Here is a 16,760-nt window from a genome sequence, read left to right as displayed (position 1 = left end):
GCTAACGTGCGCCCTATAGGTTAATGATAGAAAGGTTCAACCTCCTGAGAGGAAAAAATATGTCATTATCTGTCCCTGGCATCTTCAAACCAGGAACACCAGTGAGCAGGCGCAGTTTAAGGACCAGTTCGGCTAAATTTGACTGAGAAAATTAAAATAAATAATTTTTAGGGGTTCAAAATAATTAAATAATTGGTAGAAAGATTCTCTAGACCAGTTCGGCTAACGTTGTATTTTTATAATTTAATGTTTTTTTATCTTGCAAAATAATCAATATATAAATTTTGATGATATATTTTTTTAATATCCTTGAAAGATATGGTTTTAGTAGAATAAATGGCATAGAAAATACCCAATATAATATGCCAGGTTGAATTTTACATACAAGAAGGCAATGAAGTCATTTCCAAGGTTCGGCATGTCGGCCCGTGTCGCCGTGTTGGACCTGGCGACACGGCAACTCGGGCGACATGTCCCCAAAAGTCGGGTGATTTTGGGAGGGTTAAGTCGTTAACATCATCTTCTCCAGTGGTTCATCGTCTTCGGCAAAGGTCTTCTTTGGTCTGGTGTTTCATCGTCTTCGGCAAGAGGGCTTTTCTGTTCTGTTGGATCTTTGAGAGAGAAAGTGAAAAGAGAAGACGATGCTGCTGTAAATCTAGCAGGGCCTCCCAGAACTCCTGCTGCCAACACTTGCTCCGCCATGGCCACTGCAGACTCGGTGCAAGCTGCAGGCGTGCAACAGCTCAGGTTGAAATAACGAGAGGGCTTCGAGGAGGACAGAGCGAGAGAGGGAATCGACGAATATGAGTTTTGAACTTTTGATTCAGCGTGGCGGAGGAGGATTGAAATGGTGCGAGTGTCGAGATGGACGCTGATGGTATTGAGAATTGCTCCAGCCATCAGAACGGCGAAATGGAGTTCGTACATGGCCGGAATATTTGGGGCAAAGACAGAGACGACCTGGCCTCTTCGAATTCCGAGAGAGGAGATTGCATAAGCGATTTGGAGGCAACGCTGGTAGGTTTGAGACCAAGTGAAGGTGGTTTCATTATAGACGATGGAGGCATAGTCATCGTAAATAGTAGAAGCTCGTTGCAGGAACCCTAAGGGTGTGAAAGGAGAAGAATTTGCAGAGTTTGGCTTGAGAAGATGAAGATCTTAGGGTCGATATTTCGACGACTTTTGGTTATTTCGGTGTCGTTGGGAGGTGTCGTGTTGCCTCCCAGCGATATGACGATTTTTCACCCCCTGTCAGCGATATATCGCCGACATGAGGAACCGTGGTCATTTCATGCAAAATGATAAAATGTGTGAGCATGCAACCAACCCTTTTTCCTTATATTTAATAATAAACAATTTATGCTACTTGATGAGATGGCTCCCATCCCTATACATAAGAGCATGTAAAATTACCATCCAACCCATTTAAAATAAATAAATAGTGATGTCTATCAGCCTTTGAATCAATGCAATGATTGCTTAACCAACTTAGTGTTCGAAGTCTTCGGACCTTGTTTCACTCATGTGCATGACTGAAGCTTTTTCATTAGTGTTCTCTTGCCTCTAAACAATGCATAGAAATGGAAAACACAAAAAAAGAAAATGTCGATGAACTCCATTTATTTAAAAAATCACGTGAAACTAATCATGTGAAGAATAACATTTTACTATTGTGCCATTTAGCATTACATGATTTACTCCATGTGATGAGGATATGTTACAGATCTCAATCACAAAATTTTGTCAAACTTCATTTTCTTTTCAGGTTGAAAGAAAATTTTCAAACTCTGATTTTAAGTAAAATAAACAAAATCCTATCCAATCAAGATGACTATAAAATTCAAGATAGAATCTTTTGTAATGTTATAATAATTTTATTTATTTATTTTTAAAATAAATTATATCAATTTAATTATTGTTTAATTATTTATTATATGGACTAAGCCATGTCTCGTCATGTAACAAATATTAAAATTCGTTCTTCAATAATAATAATTATCCATATGGATGTGAATCTGGGTAGCCCGACCCAAAATCCTATTGGGTAAGCATCAATCATTTTGCTTTGTATCGATATGGAATTAAGATGGGCCCTCATCATCACTTTATTGGGCCTTGGTCAAAGGGTAGCATAATATCCTTATGGACATTCTCACATCGAAGTATCTAACCAACGATTCTGATGGGCCCAGTGGGCTCACAGGTAAGAAGGTCCTACTCAACCACACCCTATCATGGGCCCCACAGACATACAACTTTATAAAGATATGAAATGCCATAAAAATCCATTTTCGAAAATCTACCTTCATCATGTTTTACCTCACAGACACGTGGCAATTTTTTACCTTGATTTGACGTGACTGTTTCATTATAAACCCTAACCCTAGAGTGCAATCAATGAAATGATTAGACATACTCATGCATTCACATGTACAATGAGACATTTTCCATGATTTTACAATTAAATGGTTGAACATGTTAAAATTATAACAATCAAACATAAATAAATCTACCTATTGGAGCTGGTCTTTTTCCATGAATCCGGATCATCATCCCCGTCGGAAGCACAAAGTGCTCCTGACAGTTTTACTACCAAAAAATCAGTGAGTCCCACAGCAGTGCTCTTCGACGGGATCGCAGATTCAGACTCTTTTTCCATGGTGTTTGAATCATCTTGTACCTCCTGCACATCTCAAATGATGATATATTTACTCAAGAACCTAACAAAATGGGTTAGAGAAATACTTAGTGGGAAAGAAAAAGCAGTCTTCTATTTATCTTCTTCTTCTCCATATGTTCATCAAAGCCTACACCTTCTACCAAAAAAAAACTTACACCATGTTAGAATCAACAAAGCAATATTGCAAAAGTTGCGATTTTGAAGTAGTGTTGCGATAATTTTTTTTCTTTTTAAAAAACTCGAACACTGTATTTAGAGTTTTTTTCTTAGGAGATCTAATATTGTAGTAGATTTCCTAGTCTGAAAGGTCCTTTTTGTTTCAGGTCCGAAAGAATGACTGCTTTCCACTCAGTGGCTGGTTGATCTTTGTTCACCTTCTACTCTAGCCCACTTTAGTTTGTGTGGTTATTTTTCTAGTAAATTTCTTATGGTATAGGTCGATCGGCCTTGTTTTAGTTGTCAATCCAATCAATTTTGGCCCCGCAAATTTTCTAGAAATAATTTCTAATACCAAATTGATTAAGGACTCTAGGTGCATGGTTGGTTTAGGAAAATTGGATTGGGTTGGTCATTTGTTACAGCCACCACAATTTCCAAATGGTGGATCCATGTTGTCCACTAATGAATTTGAATAAGTTAGAATAACAGTCAATAGAGAAAGATGGAATCCAAAACCTAACTTACAATATAATCCAAGATCTCTACACATTGATGTGCTGAAATTACCTACCAGTTTGTTTCAAATAAAAACACTTAAGTGGATGCCTTTTCAACACGCGTGACATGTTGTGGAAATTATATATGATTCAAATTAAGTACTTCTCTAAGGTGTCCTAGTTGTTAAAAAGTTCTTAACAATTTGATTGATATGTTCACTTTTGACTTAAAACTAACTATCAATCATTATTCTATGATGTAAACCTAATCCTCATCTTCATACTTAATTTTGGGTTGGTTTCTGATTTATTAGTAGCCCCTAAACAACTATAAGTTTAGTGCGTGTAAGTCCAAGAAGGTCGAGTGCTCGACTCTTTTATATAAACTAGTGGTAAGTGATACGTGGTGTAATAATAAGTAGGAGTTTGGTCTCCCCTCTAAGTCCTCAAGTGGGTCATGGGTCATGGGTCCGTTCTTGTCTAGCCCCTTACCCAAACATTCTAAAATAGGCATGGCATGTAAGTCTTTCTAGATCAAGAGCTTTATTTCAATTTTGCTACTATCTTTGCAATCTTTTGGTGCTCTTATACTTTAGCACTCAATTGTTGACGTGATGAGCCACTTTGTCTTCCATTAATGTCTAAATCAACTTAGTGTAAGGGTTGATTGGTCTGTTTAAATTAAGGGTGCGTTCTTGCTATTCTAGATTATGGATGTACATGGTTTGATGTGGACACATTTCAAGGACGAAATAGTTTCTCCACTCCATCCACTTAATTGGTAGATTATAAATTCTTAAAATGATTTGTAGCTTAAAATTTTTCGATATCATATGTTGTGGACGTGTATGCCTCTACCATTATGTCTTCTATTCAAGTGTTAGGTTTCATTTGAAGTGAGTATCTAAAACTACGTGAGATTGTAGCCAAAGATCTCCGCATAATTAACAAACTCAAGATTTCAGAAAACCCAAATTGTGATGGCAAATCTTCTTCATGAATAACTAAATGGACTTCACGTTTTCCTCGCTTATTCTTATTGTTAAAGATTTGTTCCTAACTAATGTGATTAAATAATTTTGTACACGTTGTTTCGAGTAAAAACATTTGTATAAAAATGTACTTAAATATATGTTGATTTTCCCTCAATTTTAAATTTTTTCGATTGAATATTTAATATTTCTCCTCTTTCCTCCCTAGTGTTTGCATCACTATTACCTTCTAATGAACAAGTTCTATAGGTCTCGGACCACTGGACCACATACCTAAACGAATTGTATAAGCAATTTGGGTTCAATTATCCACTATCACACATTAATGTATACAGTACACAGGTTTAAAAAAGACTAAAATCATATATGACATACGAAAGATTACATGATCAAATAAAAAAATCATATTTAACCCTTTGATCAATAATTTGAATCCCCTTTAAGTTACACTAAGTATAGATTTTAGTTTAGTTTCGTATCACTTATAGCTGGAACGAAATCAAACGTATACCATTTACGTGCGGAAAAGATTTATCTTACTCAAATATCAACCAATCCGAACTAAGATCAATGGAGAGCTGATCCTTGAACCAATCATAACAAATCCAAGAGATCAAAAAAATTTGAACATTGGGTTGTGTGATCTGGCATTATTTTGTGGGTCCAGTCTGATTTGTATTAAATGTTCATTAAATTATTGGGCTAAGCTTGGTCCTACCAAAGCTGGACTTAAATGATAGATATATATTTCACACATTTAATATGAAAACCTACACCTCACTAGCTCTATCTCTGTGGTCACAGATGAATTATTATTACAATCGTATCCCTTTTGAGGGACCCACCAACAATTTACTGACCCGAATCATGGCCGGTCGATCCGGTACCGATATGTGAAACAATTTTCGGTTTGACCCATTTTTAGAAAATAATTAAATTTAAATTAAAATGAAAATTAGAGAGCATTAGGTAGGTAGATGGTCCAAACACTCCTACTTGCTGCCAACCGCAGTCATACATGTTTCCTAGTGCACGCATGACTTTCCAAGTTTTAAGTGGAAACGAAGCTAAACCCACTAAAAGTATTGTTTGGATCTTAAGAATCCAAACTACCTTGAATTCTCTAATTAAACATTAGATCAATGGAAATTATCATAATCATGGTTACAATCGATGCTTAATACATCACTTTCTTATGTGACTAATATACCCTTTTAAAGTAAATTAAATATCACCTTATCAAACTCTTTAGTGCACCTCTCTAAAAAAGTCATTCACAAGTCTATTCTAAACATCGGTCATTGTGAGATTGCGGAGGAAATTTATGAAGTCGTATTCGCGTAGTTTTCGACTAAATGTATATTTGACCACTATATGAGGTTCTAGATGACTGTCATCATACAGATAAGGGCACGGGTCAATGTCAGCTCTTAACTTGTTCTCGAAACGTTATTGCGATGTGAATATAGTTGTCGTTGTATACAATAATATTATTCTTCTTTGATTTCTCTCCAAATCATCTTGCTACAAATTCCTAGCATATCCTTGTGTAGATGACAATGATCTTTGAAACCATCTTTGACCCATTTATATCCTCTTATATCCTCCAATCTAATGCTTCTTTCTTTTTTTTTAATCTCATTTTAGCTATTATTTCAATTATTGCTGTAACATCTTAACTGCAATGGTTGAATTTTTGAATTTTGGAAATGGCAGACAAGATAGTGTTCAAAGGCCAGAAATTCTTCAAAATGATAATAGCTTTTGTGTTTGATTTTTTCCTTTGGTTGTGCTTTGACCCTTTCCCTTAACAGTAGAGAGCCACAATGAGTTTTTTAAAACAGTTGCTTACTTCTTTTACTAGATTTGCAAATCATGATAGAGATGTGTGAAATGGGTTTAAATGATCAGAATGAGAATGAAATAAATGGGAAATGCTGGGTTTGTCTTTTTTTCTTTTCAGAAGCTACTTTGGGTATTCATTAAGTAACTTCGTTGCATGGTTTAATCCTTTGAACAACTCATGATGTTTGTTTGACCAATTAAAACTGGGGTTTTGCTTTTCAATGAAAAAAGTTTTTTTTGAAAAGTTTGCATTTCATTGGTCAAATTGAAGACCAATAGAAATGTGTTCAAAAGCATGTAAGATCAATTGAAAATATATTCTGACAAAAGAAATTCGGAAATATTTTTCAGTTAAAAACCATGGTTTACTGAAATTTCAAAATCCAAAGCAAATGGAACTGTGTTAGATGACCAAATGAATTCTTCAAAAAATATTTAAAATTTTAATAACATATTTATAATTTAAAACTAGGGTTTGCATTTAACCATGGTAATCTATTTTTAAAGTTGAAAAAAACTAATCAAAATCTTTATCTAGATTCAAGATACTGCCCCATCGGTCACCCCCTGACTCCTACCTTTTTTTTTTTTTTTTTGATCATTTGATCCTCTTTCTAGTTGAATTTTCAACGGAAAAAAATTTTTAAAGATAAAAACAATAGATAGAAATGTCATTGTGGTCCCCTTAATGTTGAATTCTAACTCCGCTTCTGAGATCAACGATACCAAATTTACGTTTGTGAATATAAGAATTCAACTTCTATCTCATTTGGTTAAAAAAAAAACTAGCTCTACCTCATCTTTATAGATAATCTTATGATAATGTGGGGTCTATGCCCCACTTCTGAGTTCTGACCCTAATAAGTCCTTGCATGTGTGGCCAAAACCCTCATGAGTTTTCAATGGCTATTATTTGTTGGGCACTCTATATAGACATATTCAGATATATATGACAATTCATGGCATGACCAGAGAGTAAAAACATGAACATGTGATCTGTCTCTTACACATATATTAAAAAAATCCAATGACCAAACCTATTCTGTGCCCTAAAAATCAACCCTACTGGTTCAGCCCCTTATTTCTTCTTTATCTAAAGGGGGAAAAAAGAAGAATTGTTAGACTGATCTGATGATCCAGACAAAACAAAAATGATTCATAAAATTTTAGTGGGGAGATGAATGATGAAGAACAGGAACAGTGGTGACTGATAGGTTCAGCATCAAGGAACATGGGTGGGAACTGGGAAGATACTTTACAGAATGGAAGACAATGACCCTATATCCAGGAATACAGAGATCATCTTGATACCGTACGATTGGAATCTTGTTATAGTATAATATTCCAAGTAAGGGTAGTTTGATAATTTCTCTGGATGCTTCACTCTTAACTCTTTTAAGACACCTATCCTTTTAATTAGGCTATGTGTGTTCAAGTAGGACAAGAAGTTCTGGGGAGTTCCTCTTCCTTGGGAGGTACTGTTCTGATCTGATTCCCTGCTATTAATGCATTCCTCATGAGCCTTGTGAGTTGTGACTGTCCTGACTTTCTCTCTCATGGAGAGCTTTTTCTGGTTTTAGTTTATTATTTTTTTTTATGGGTCTATGGTTTGTATTTTACTTAGGGCTTAAGGGAAGGATTGATTTCTTTATTCAGTTTAAAACAGATCCAAACAAAGTTTTCAAAGTTCAATTTAGTTACTTTTTTCAAAGGGTGTTGGGTAGGTCAGTTTGACTGGTTACATAGACAAAGAAATAGAGAGAAGAGAGAGAGAGAGAGTGTGTGTGTTTGCCCTTCATTTCTGCAATTATACTTATCTTATTTGTTTGTAATCTTTAATCTTAGTGAGATAAGGACCAGCAAAGTTCTAGCTCTAGTGTTTGGTTGTTGGTGTTCATTACTGATTCCCTCAGCCAAGATGCACTTTTGTTTTCTTCTCTGTGACTCTACCTTCTAGTTTTTCATCTCTCTCTCTCTCCCTCTCTTCTCTCTCACATAAATTGCTTGTCACTGTGAACTTGCAATTGCTCTGTGTCTGTCAAGAAAAGGAATGTAGCACAAGCTCTCAACTTCCCCTTCACCTTATGGTTCCCATCAGGTCTCTTTCTTTGCCTCTATTTCTCTTTGTACTGCAATGAATGGAGTTTCCTCATTCTTGATTGACATCTCACTTCAACTATTCAATCCCTTGTCATCTCTGGTTGGTCCTCACAGTCAATAGTGAGCTTTGGAATCTCGAAGTTCAATACCCTATTCATTGTTTTCAGTACCATCATCATCATCATCTCTCTCTCTCTCTCTCTCTCTCTGTTTCTGGTCGCTCTTCAATAGCCTAAACCAAGAAATTCAATTCAATCAAAGCCCATCAATTTATCTGTACTTCTGGTTTAATTTTGGATGTCTATAATGAAGGATGATGAAATGGCCATCCCTCACTTGTTCAGATGCCCAATTACTCTGGATTTATTTACAGATCCAGTCACTCTCTGCACAGGCCAGACTTATGATCGTTCCAGCATAGAGAAATGGCTAGCAGCTGGGAATCTCACTTGTCCCGTCACAATGCAGAAGCTTCATGATCCATCCCTGGTTCCCAATCACACTCTTCGGCATCTCATCGATCAGTGGCTTCATATGGGCTACAGGTTCGACCCTGATCTCATAAAGATTATTGATCCCGATCTTTCCTTGGCTACTCTGAAGCATAACCTTGAATCTCAACAAGCTGCCATGGCAACCAAGCTCGAAACACTAGAGAAAATCAAAATTGTCTCTGAAGAATTGCCGCTGCAAAGGTGTGGCTTGATCCAATTAGGCTACTTTCAAGTGCTACTAAATCTGTTATTCGGTAATGGCAGCTTACTAATAACCACCTTTAAAGAAGAAGAGTTAAAGCTAGCAGAGCTAGCACTTGCTTGTGTCCTCAAATTGTTGCCTTTTAGTAATTTGAAATCTCTAGATGTGCTTAAAAAAGATTCCAGTTTAGTATCCTTTCTGATTTTATTACAACAGGGAACTTCCAAGATCAAGATTAGCTTGTGCTGCTTGATTGAAACAATTGCAAACTCCCCAGAAACCAAAGAGCTCTGTGAGATGTTGGGACGAAACCCAAGATTCTTGCAAGGTCTGATTGCTTTTCTGAATCCAAATGTGGAAGCCTCTGATGCTGGAATTAAAGCCATATCTGTGTTATGCTGTTCAGAGTTGATTCAAGAGAATTTTGTTTCTGAAGGTCTGATCAATAGTCTCTTGGCTTACATTTCGACGGTTAACAAAAAGCAAGCATCAATGGCATTAGCCACACTCGAACTTTTATTGGTTCATGAGAATGCTAGGAAGGCAGTGATCAAAAACCCAAATGCAGTTCACATCCTAGTGAAGATGGTATTCAGAGTATCCGATCATGAAGGCAGTGAAAGTGCAGTTAGCTCACTCCTCATTATATGTTACGAGTCCTTGAAGCTGAGAGAAGAAGCAATATCTGCAGGAATATTGACACAGCTGCTCCTACTTCTTCAGAGTCAATGTTGTTGCAGGGCCAAAAACAAGGCAAGAGTTTTGCTTAAGCTGCTCAGATCCATGTGGGTTGAGAACCCAAATGTTTGTAAACTTCAGTATGGTTTGGTTGATGCCTGAATTGGATCTCGTTTCATTACATCATTAAGCTTCTGTGAGTGGATTAGTGGCTCTGTACATCGAAGTTAACTATTTGCACTTTGCAGTTCTCAATAATCATTACTCAATAGATCCTTTCCAAGCCTAATGTAATCCAGAAAAGGAACACTAGCAGGATTCTATTGTACTTAAATTGGTTCCATTGCCACTCTTACTCCATTTTCAGTGGATTTTAAAGGAGAATCCTCAGTTTGGTTTTAAACAAAAGGCTGAGTTTTTCATTTTTCATTATTCATTATTCATTATTCATTATTCTCGATGATAGGTGTTAATACCAGAGTATGGGTCAAAGCACCTAATCCCACTTGTCTTTGAGGATTTGTTATTCAAACTCCACACCCCACACACACACCCCAAAAGAGAAGAGAGGGAAAGTTGCCTTAAATGGAGAGCTGAGAAGCACTAAAGGACCATTGAAGTTGAAGGCGATTTCAGAGTACAACAATCTTCATAACATTAACTTTCTCTATGTACCCTTGAAAGTTGAGGTCCTGTATAAAATGGTCCCTGGAATAATTTGTGCTTCAATTGGCATACAGGGTTCCGAAGAAGGGAAGAATAGATGCCCAAAAGGAGTTAAAGAGACTGCAATGGAGTGGAGCAGAGGGGACCACTCTGGTGGGCTAGTGCTCTTACTAAAGAGAGATGCAATGATGGCTCGTCTGTTGGATCTTCACTAGAAAATAGAAACTTTTTTTTCACCTTCAATGGATTTGAATTGGCTCTTTATTTCAGGTCGTCAAAGCTCGTGAAATATTGGTAGGTCCAAGTACTCACTTTCCCCTACCAGAAAGGAAAGCAATCCTCCAGCACCGTCCATGGGAAAATCACATCATATCAACTGGTTCACTTTCTTCTTTCTCAGGTCAACCTTTGCTTACCATGAAGAAGAAAGCTTATGATTTTCCTTTTATCCTCTGATCCAAGGTGTTTCTGATGTCTATTTTATGGGATTTCGTTGCTTGTGTTGGGTTCTCTGCAGATCGGATAGAATGGTATCAATGCCCCCTTCTTTTGGGATCTTTGATGATTCTCCAGTCTCCACCATCTTGAGTAGGTGAAATCCAAAATTGCAATAGCTTTTAATGGGGAAAAAATGTACTTTCGTGATTGTTACAGGTTTCAACTGAACACAGCAAATAAGTCAAACCAAGTGACTACTGATTTCATACAAAAGATTACATGAACAGAGTAACATTACTGCACCTAATCAGATTCAGGAATATTGAAACCTGCCTTATTTTCAGAATTTGCCTATAATTTTCATTTGGGTCTTCCTCTTTTTGCAATTTCTCAAAACTTCTTTCCCCTGAAACAATTAAGAACTTCAATCACAAATTAATTGGTGGAGGCCAATAAATGGCATTGCTCTTGGGTGATTTCCGGGAAATGTGTCATCCTGAATTGGTAATGACGAGGAAGAGCGTTCACGAACGCGATTATCTTCCATGCTGAAAAAAGCCTTTTTCTGCTTTTGAGGTTATGTTCGCGTTCGTGATCACGACAATACCAATCGTCATTACCAATTCAGGATGACACATTTGCCGGAAAATCATGATTCTTGGAAGATATGCAATTAGATTTTTTCCTGGAGATGTGGTCCTGATAAACAGCGATTCTTGATCTTCACCTAATGCACTTGCACCCACTCGGCTTTCATTCTTTGAACACCCATCACATATTTAGGACTGTTTTGGAAGCCAATTGTTTTTTTTTTTCTTCCTGGAGATGTTAGGTACTGATCCAGTGATTCTTGATTTCATAATGAACTTGCACCCACTCGGTTTGGTGATTCTTGTCAAGTTTAAGAACGAACCATCAATTTACAAAATAAAAATGTTAGAAAAAAAGTGAAAAAGAGAAATATTTGTACAACCAACCATCAGCATATTTAGTAGACCAGTAAATGGATGGCAAGGATCTCACAAGCAATCAGGGTGCTCACTCCATCTGAACAATATATCATCACCTGGTTGTGTGACCTTGGATAATATATCTGGATGGAGATGATTAAAAGATTGTCTTGATAATTGCTTAACGGATCGGATAATATCCGGATAGAGTAAAGTATTTAACATTTTTTTAAAAAAATAGATGATTCGGTGGATCGGTGGGATCGCGTTCTAATCGTAAAATTAGAAATTTATAATAAAAAATGAAAAAAGTGACAATTATCAATCAATAATCGGATATTTTATCGGATCGGATTATTATCGGATATCCGATAAAGTTTCAGATTCGAATTCGGATGCCTTCTCTAAATTTTTGGCATCAATTCCCATCCTCTATTATGCTTATTTAAAAGAAATGAGTAAAAAATTCATTATTGGTCAAAGCCTAAAAATGGTTTGGTGAATTTTGTCAAAAATAAATTATGGAATGAAAAATAAATTTGTAATGTCAAAATAAAAATTGCTAGAAAATGATAGTAAACAAATGAGAAAAAAAAAAGGAATATATATATATATATATATACCATAAATGATGTTAAGAATCTCACAAGCAATCAGGGTCCATCTAGACAGATATACCATCACTTGGTATTTTGAACTTCTAAAAGAAAAAAAAAATTTCCTTTGGTTGTGTGACCTTGAGATATTTATATATCTAGGATGGAGATGATCAAAAGCTTGTCTTGATAATTACTAAAAAGCCCCCAAAAGAATTAAGGAACAAAATTACAAAAGTGTCATTATATAAAACAAAATAAGATTGGTTTTGCAAAAATAAATAAAAAAATAAGTAAATTGTTACTAATAGATAAAAACTAATTTACATAACCATTTTATCAATAAATCCTTTTAAAAGGTAGTCAATACACACTTCGTAATTGTCAAGTCATCGGCAATGGAGCACTAGTCACTAAAATCAACACTCGATGTATACATAATATTTACATTGATGGATTCCACGACTTCAAAGTGTATTAATCATAGAGAGACTAGTCTTCATATCTCCCATAATCTAAACAAATTTAAGTTACACCTCTTAAACCTGTCCTAGTCCAATAATTTATATTTACACAATAATACATTATAATGGGTGCGGTTAAGTCGAGGACTATAAAGTGGTTTAAACCGGATGATCATCTATAAAACCAATCCAAACAGTTCAATGAACCAAATAACCACATAAATCACTATAAATAATAAATCCCACATATATTCAAAGTAACTAAAGTGGTTTAAACCGGATGATCATCTATAAAACCAATCCAAACAGTTCAATGAACCAAATAACCACATAAATCACTATAAATAATAAATCCCACATATATTCAAATAACTTTACAAATGTCCAATGTGAATATCAAAATAATTCAATGACATATGTTGGGCCATACAATTTCTACACAAAAGAAGATGATGATGGCTCCACTTAACGGGCAGAAAATCTGCTAAGAATCTTGACCTTATCCGTAATTCAAGTTGTGGTTTGAGAATAGAACAACAAGGATCAATTTGCAGGGCGTCATTAATTTGGAAGACGGAGACATCGAGATTATGATGTAAACCATAAATTATGTCCATGGAATAAGACATCCTTAACTTCAAGAACTTCTTCTTCTTCTCCCTCTTCCTTGTATGATGGTTTTACATCCATCCATGCCTTATCTCCAAGTCTAGTGTAGACCAGGGAGGGATGGTGATGCTCAGTGAGATGCTTATTATAAAGGGCGACAAAAAGCACACCAGCAGCAGCAGGAGGAGTCGATGATAATACAACCCTTCAAATTGGTGGAAGGCAGAGCTTAGCATTGGTGAAAGGGGGTGATGAAGCTTTCTATTATTATTTGCTAACCTGAATAGGCCATAACGTTCTTGGCAGAGCCGCAGAGGTCTTGATCTTTCCCATTTCCACGGGAAAATTGAAATCAACACAGGGAATTGATGGGTTGGATGATAAGGCCTGTTTGTAAATTGTAAGGAAAGAATTCCATGACTTGTAAACCGAACGTAATCAGCATAAAGCTTCTCGATGAGAAGCTCGCTGATCATGATCACCAAGTTCTCTGGAAGTTCCTACCATCCTGATGATGATGATGACCATGACTCTCTCTGCATTTGATTCGACTGCTCTGAAACTGCTACTACTTCTCCTTGTCCTTAGAAGAAAGTAGAAGCTGGATGAGTTTAATAAATGAGGAAAAGAAAAAAAAGTGGTTGGCATATGCCCTGGAGAGATCCTCAACTCTAAGGCTGCGCTTGTTTGCAAAGGTGGGGTGAGAAAAAAAAACATGTGGGTCCCATATGTAGTGGGGTGAAAGATAAGAAAAGAAAAGGATTTTGTGGAAAAGTAATAGTGATGAGTCTCACTTTTTACTTTTCCCAACATTCCCACCCCCAAACAATCTACCATTTTGGGATTTAAGGAAAAAGTAAGAAATCTGCACTCTAAGATTTTGCCCACCCCACCTTTATTCTAACAAACAAACGCAGCCTAAGGTTGTAACATTTAGTGCTCTAAGTTATAGATTGCACTCTCTCAAAATTATAAGTTACACACTCCTAACATTCTATCTAAGATTATGTTAAACTACCCGCCTTCGCCAAAAACCACCAGTCTTTGTCGGAAAATCTCTCTCCACCCTACACCCTAGAAGATACAAGCATAGATTTTGGGTTTCGAAAACATTTATTAATTCAGTTCTCACAAAACTATTCGTTGTTACCATGGCAAAGCAAAGAACTATTTCTTTTTTGGAACGGGCCACGTATAAATTTTTAAATAGTAGTGCATAAAATAACATTATATGCAATAATCTCACAAACAACTTTAATTATGGAGGATCTCAGGAAGGTAATTGCCTAATTGGGATACAAATTAATCTCGTGCCCAACCGGCACTAACTCGACAAGGAAATCAGCACATCCATTGGTTTTCTTTGCCTAGTAATGATGAATCTCGTCTATGTCTCTATGATATCCTCCACAATCTCTAAAATACTATAATTCTTTGGGATCATCTGAATTGCAGCCAGAGAGTTTGATCAGATGACAACTAGCATTAGATTTTGAAAGAGCTGGCTGATTATTTATGAGTTCATGAACAGCCAGACCACCATCTCGTTTTAAATGTCATCTAAAAACTGTAGTAGTACTTTTTTTAAAAATCTGTAGTTGTTTAAAACTGTGATAGCTCAAAGATCACTTATTCACATCTCCAGGTAACATAAAAAGCAGAAATTGGGAGTCTTATAGATGCCAAAGAATCAATAAATAGAGCAGTGTATCATGAAAATCATGATACAAAACAAACTTGTATGGTTCATTTGTATCATGTTATCCACAGGAAAACCAATGAACTTCAAGTAAAACATTGTATTGTACCTATATGACTTAGCAAACTATGAACAGATCCCATAAATAGACCTACAAAACAAAATGGGGTAAAAGGTCATACATGCATACAACAAATTCTGGTTTAGTTCATGAATGTCAGCCCATTCCCACTTCTAATGAAATTACCATCAAGAAGGTGATATATGACATTACCTACCCAGCCAAATCAAGAGACATCAAAAGACAGATTGTCAAGTAGAAAATAACAAAGGCTAGAACTGCATTGTTCAACTAAACAGGGTTTTGGGGTAAACTAGATCCATTGCCTGAGCTTCTCTTCATAGTTGTAATCCAAGAACTCTTGTGCATCGGCCTTATTGTTCAGTAAATACCTTTTTGCAGCCATTCTCCGAAGGACATCAAGGCCAAGAAGCGCCTCAAGTGCTAGTGTGAGCCTTTTCGAGATGTCTAGGCAATATTCTATATCAACAAACTTGTCAAACGCATTAGCAAGCTGCTTCAAAGGACTTGCTACCTTGTCAGCAGGAGTCTTGTCCTTCCTACTTGAAGACCCTAAGAGAGCATTTGATGATGCCCTAGTATGACTTGTAGACCTTTGATCAAAAGGGGTTGGTTGAGAAGTTGCATCATCATCAGCCCCTAATGTCATATCCACCAAGTTTATATCCTCCGTGTGTACATCAGCTGGGTGTGCTGCATCATGACCAGTATGCCAACACCTCTCTATGGACTTGAAGGACTGGGTGGTACTTCCAATACTTCTCTTCGGGCTTCTGCACAAATGTAATATAGACATGTTGGTTGCTAAAAATGTATTTTCAAAACCATTTGAATGCAAATGATGAAAAAGTTATTGATTAAAAAATAAAATGTTCATACCTGAAATCCAGCCCATAGGTGTTCTGGTCCATCGAAACATGAATTTTGATCATTCCATCCTTGGCCACTACACTTGATTAGGTCCATCAGAGCTTTAATTCTCAACCTCCACACTCGGTAGTGGTTTTTTATTCGGTGTGGCTCATATGCAGTGTGTAGAGCATTTTTTATCCTATTTGCAATTACAGTAAAGTGGGCTGGCCCAAGGCCGTTATCCCCACCTTTGCCGCACCTATGATGGGTCACGAAGGTCTCTAACAAATAGTTGGACTGGGGTCTTCACCACTTGGCATTATTCTTTTTTCTGGCTTGTGACTCATGATCATTTGACACTACCATCAAATAACAAAAAGCAACTGTACATAATTGAACCAAAAGAAGTATAATAAAAAAAAATGATCATTTTATGATCAAGTACAGAGATGGTATCTACATATTACTGAGATGAAGTTTTTATTTTCATAATAAAAGAAAATGATCATTTTATCATGTTATTTACCATATTTCAGAGATCTACCTATCAAGCAGAAATACATCAGATGGGTTCAAGAAGAAGAAAGACGAGGACAGCTGAAGTGAAAAGAATGTGCAATGCATGAGGCCTAATGAGAAACAAAGTATAAAGGCATTCCTGAACTAGAAGGGATGAAAAAGACTCTGCCAACCAACAAGAAACCAATTTTTGGGCAGTCAACACATCTGAGGGGCACAACCAGAATTCTGCTTTTGA

The 16,760-nt window shown here is 36.4% G+C and overlaps 1 protein-coding gene across 1 annotated transcript; it reads left to right on the top strand.

Annotated features, from left to right (window-relative positions):
• Nucleotides 1–7,868: 7,868 nt before the first annotated feature.
• LOC149026936 (U-box domain-containing protein 26-like) lies at nt 7,869–10,076 on the top strand. The gene has a single exon (XM_089157487.1). The coding sequence runs from the start codon at nt 8,571–8,573 to the stop codon at nt 9,807–9,809; it is 1,239 nt and encodes a 412-aa protein (XP_089013613.1). The 5' UTR covers nt 7,869–8,570; the 3' UTR covers nt 9,810–10,076.
• Nucleotides 10,077–16,760: the final 6,684 nt, after the last annotated feature.

Source organism: Hakea prostrata, chromosome 1 (genome assembly GCF_041222555.1).
Source record: "Hakea prostrata isolate BN-2017 chromosome 1, UWA_Hpros_2, whole genome shotgun sequence".
Classification (NCBI taxonomy): domain Eukaryota; kingdom Viridiplantae; phylum Streptophyta; class Magnoliopsida; order Proteales; family Proteaceae; genus Hakea; species Hakea prostrata.
The sequence above is the reverse complement of the archived record's forward strand: the minus strand, read 5'-3'. Positions and strand labels throughout refer to the sequence as shown.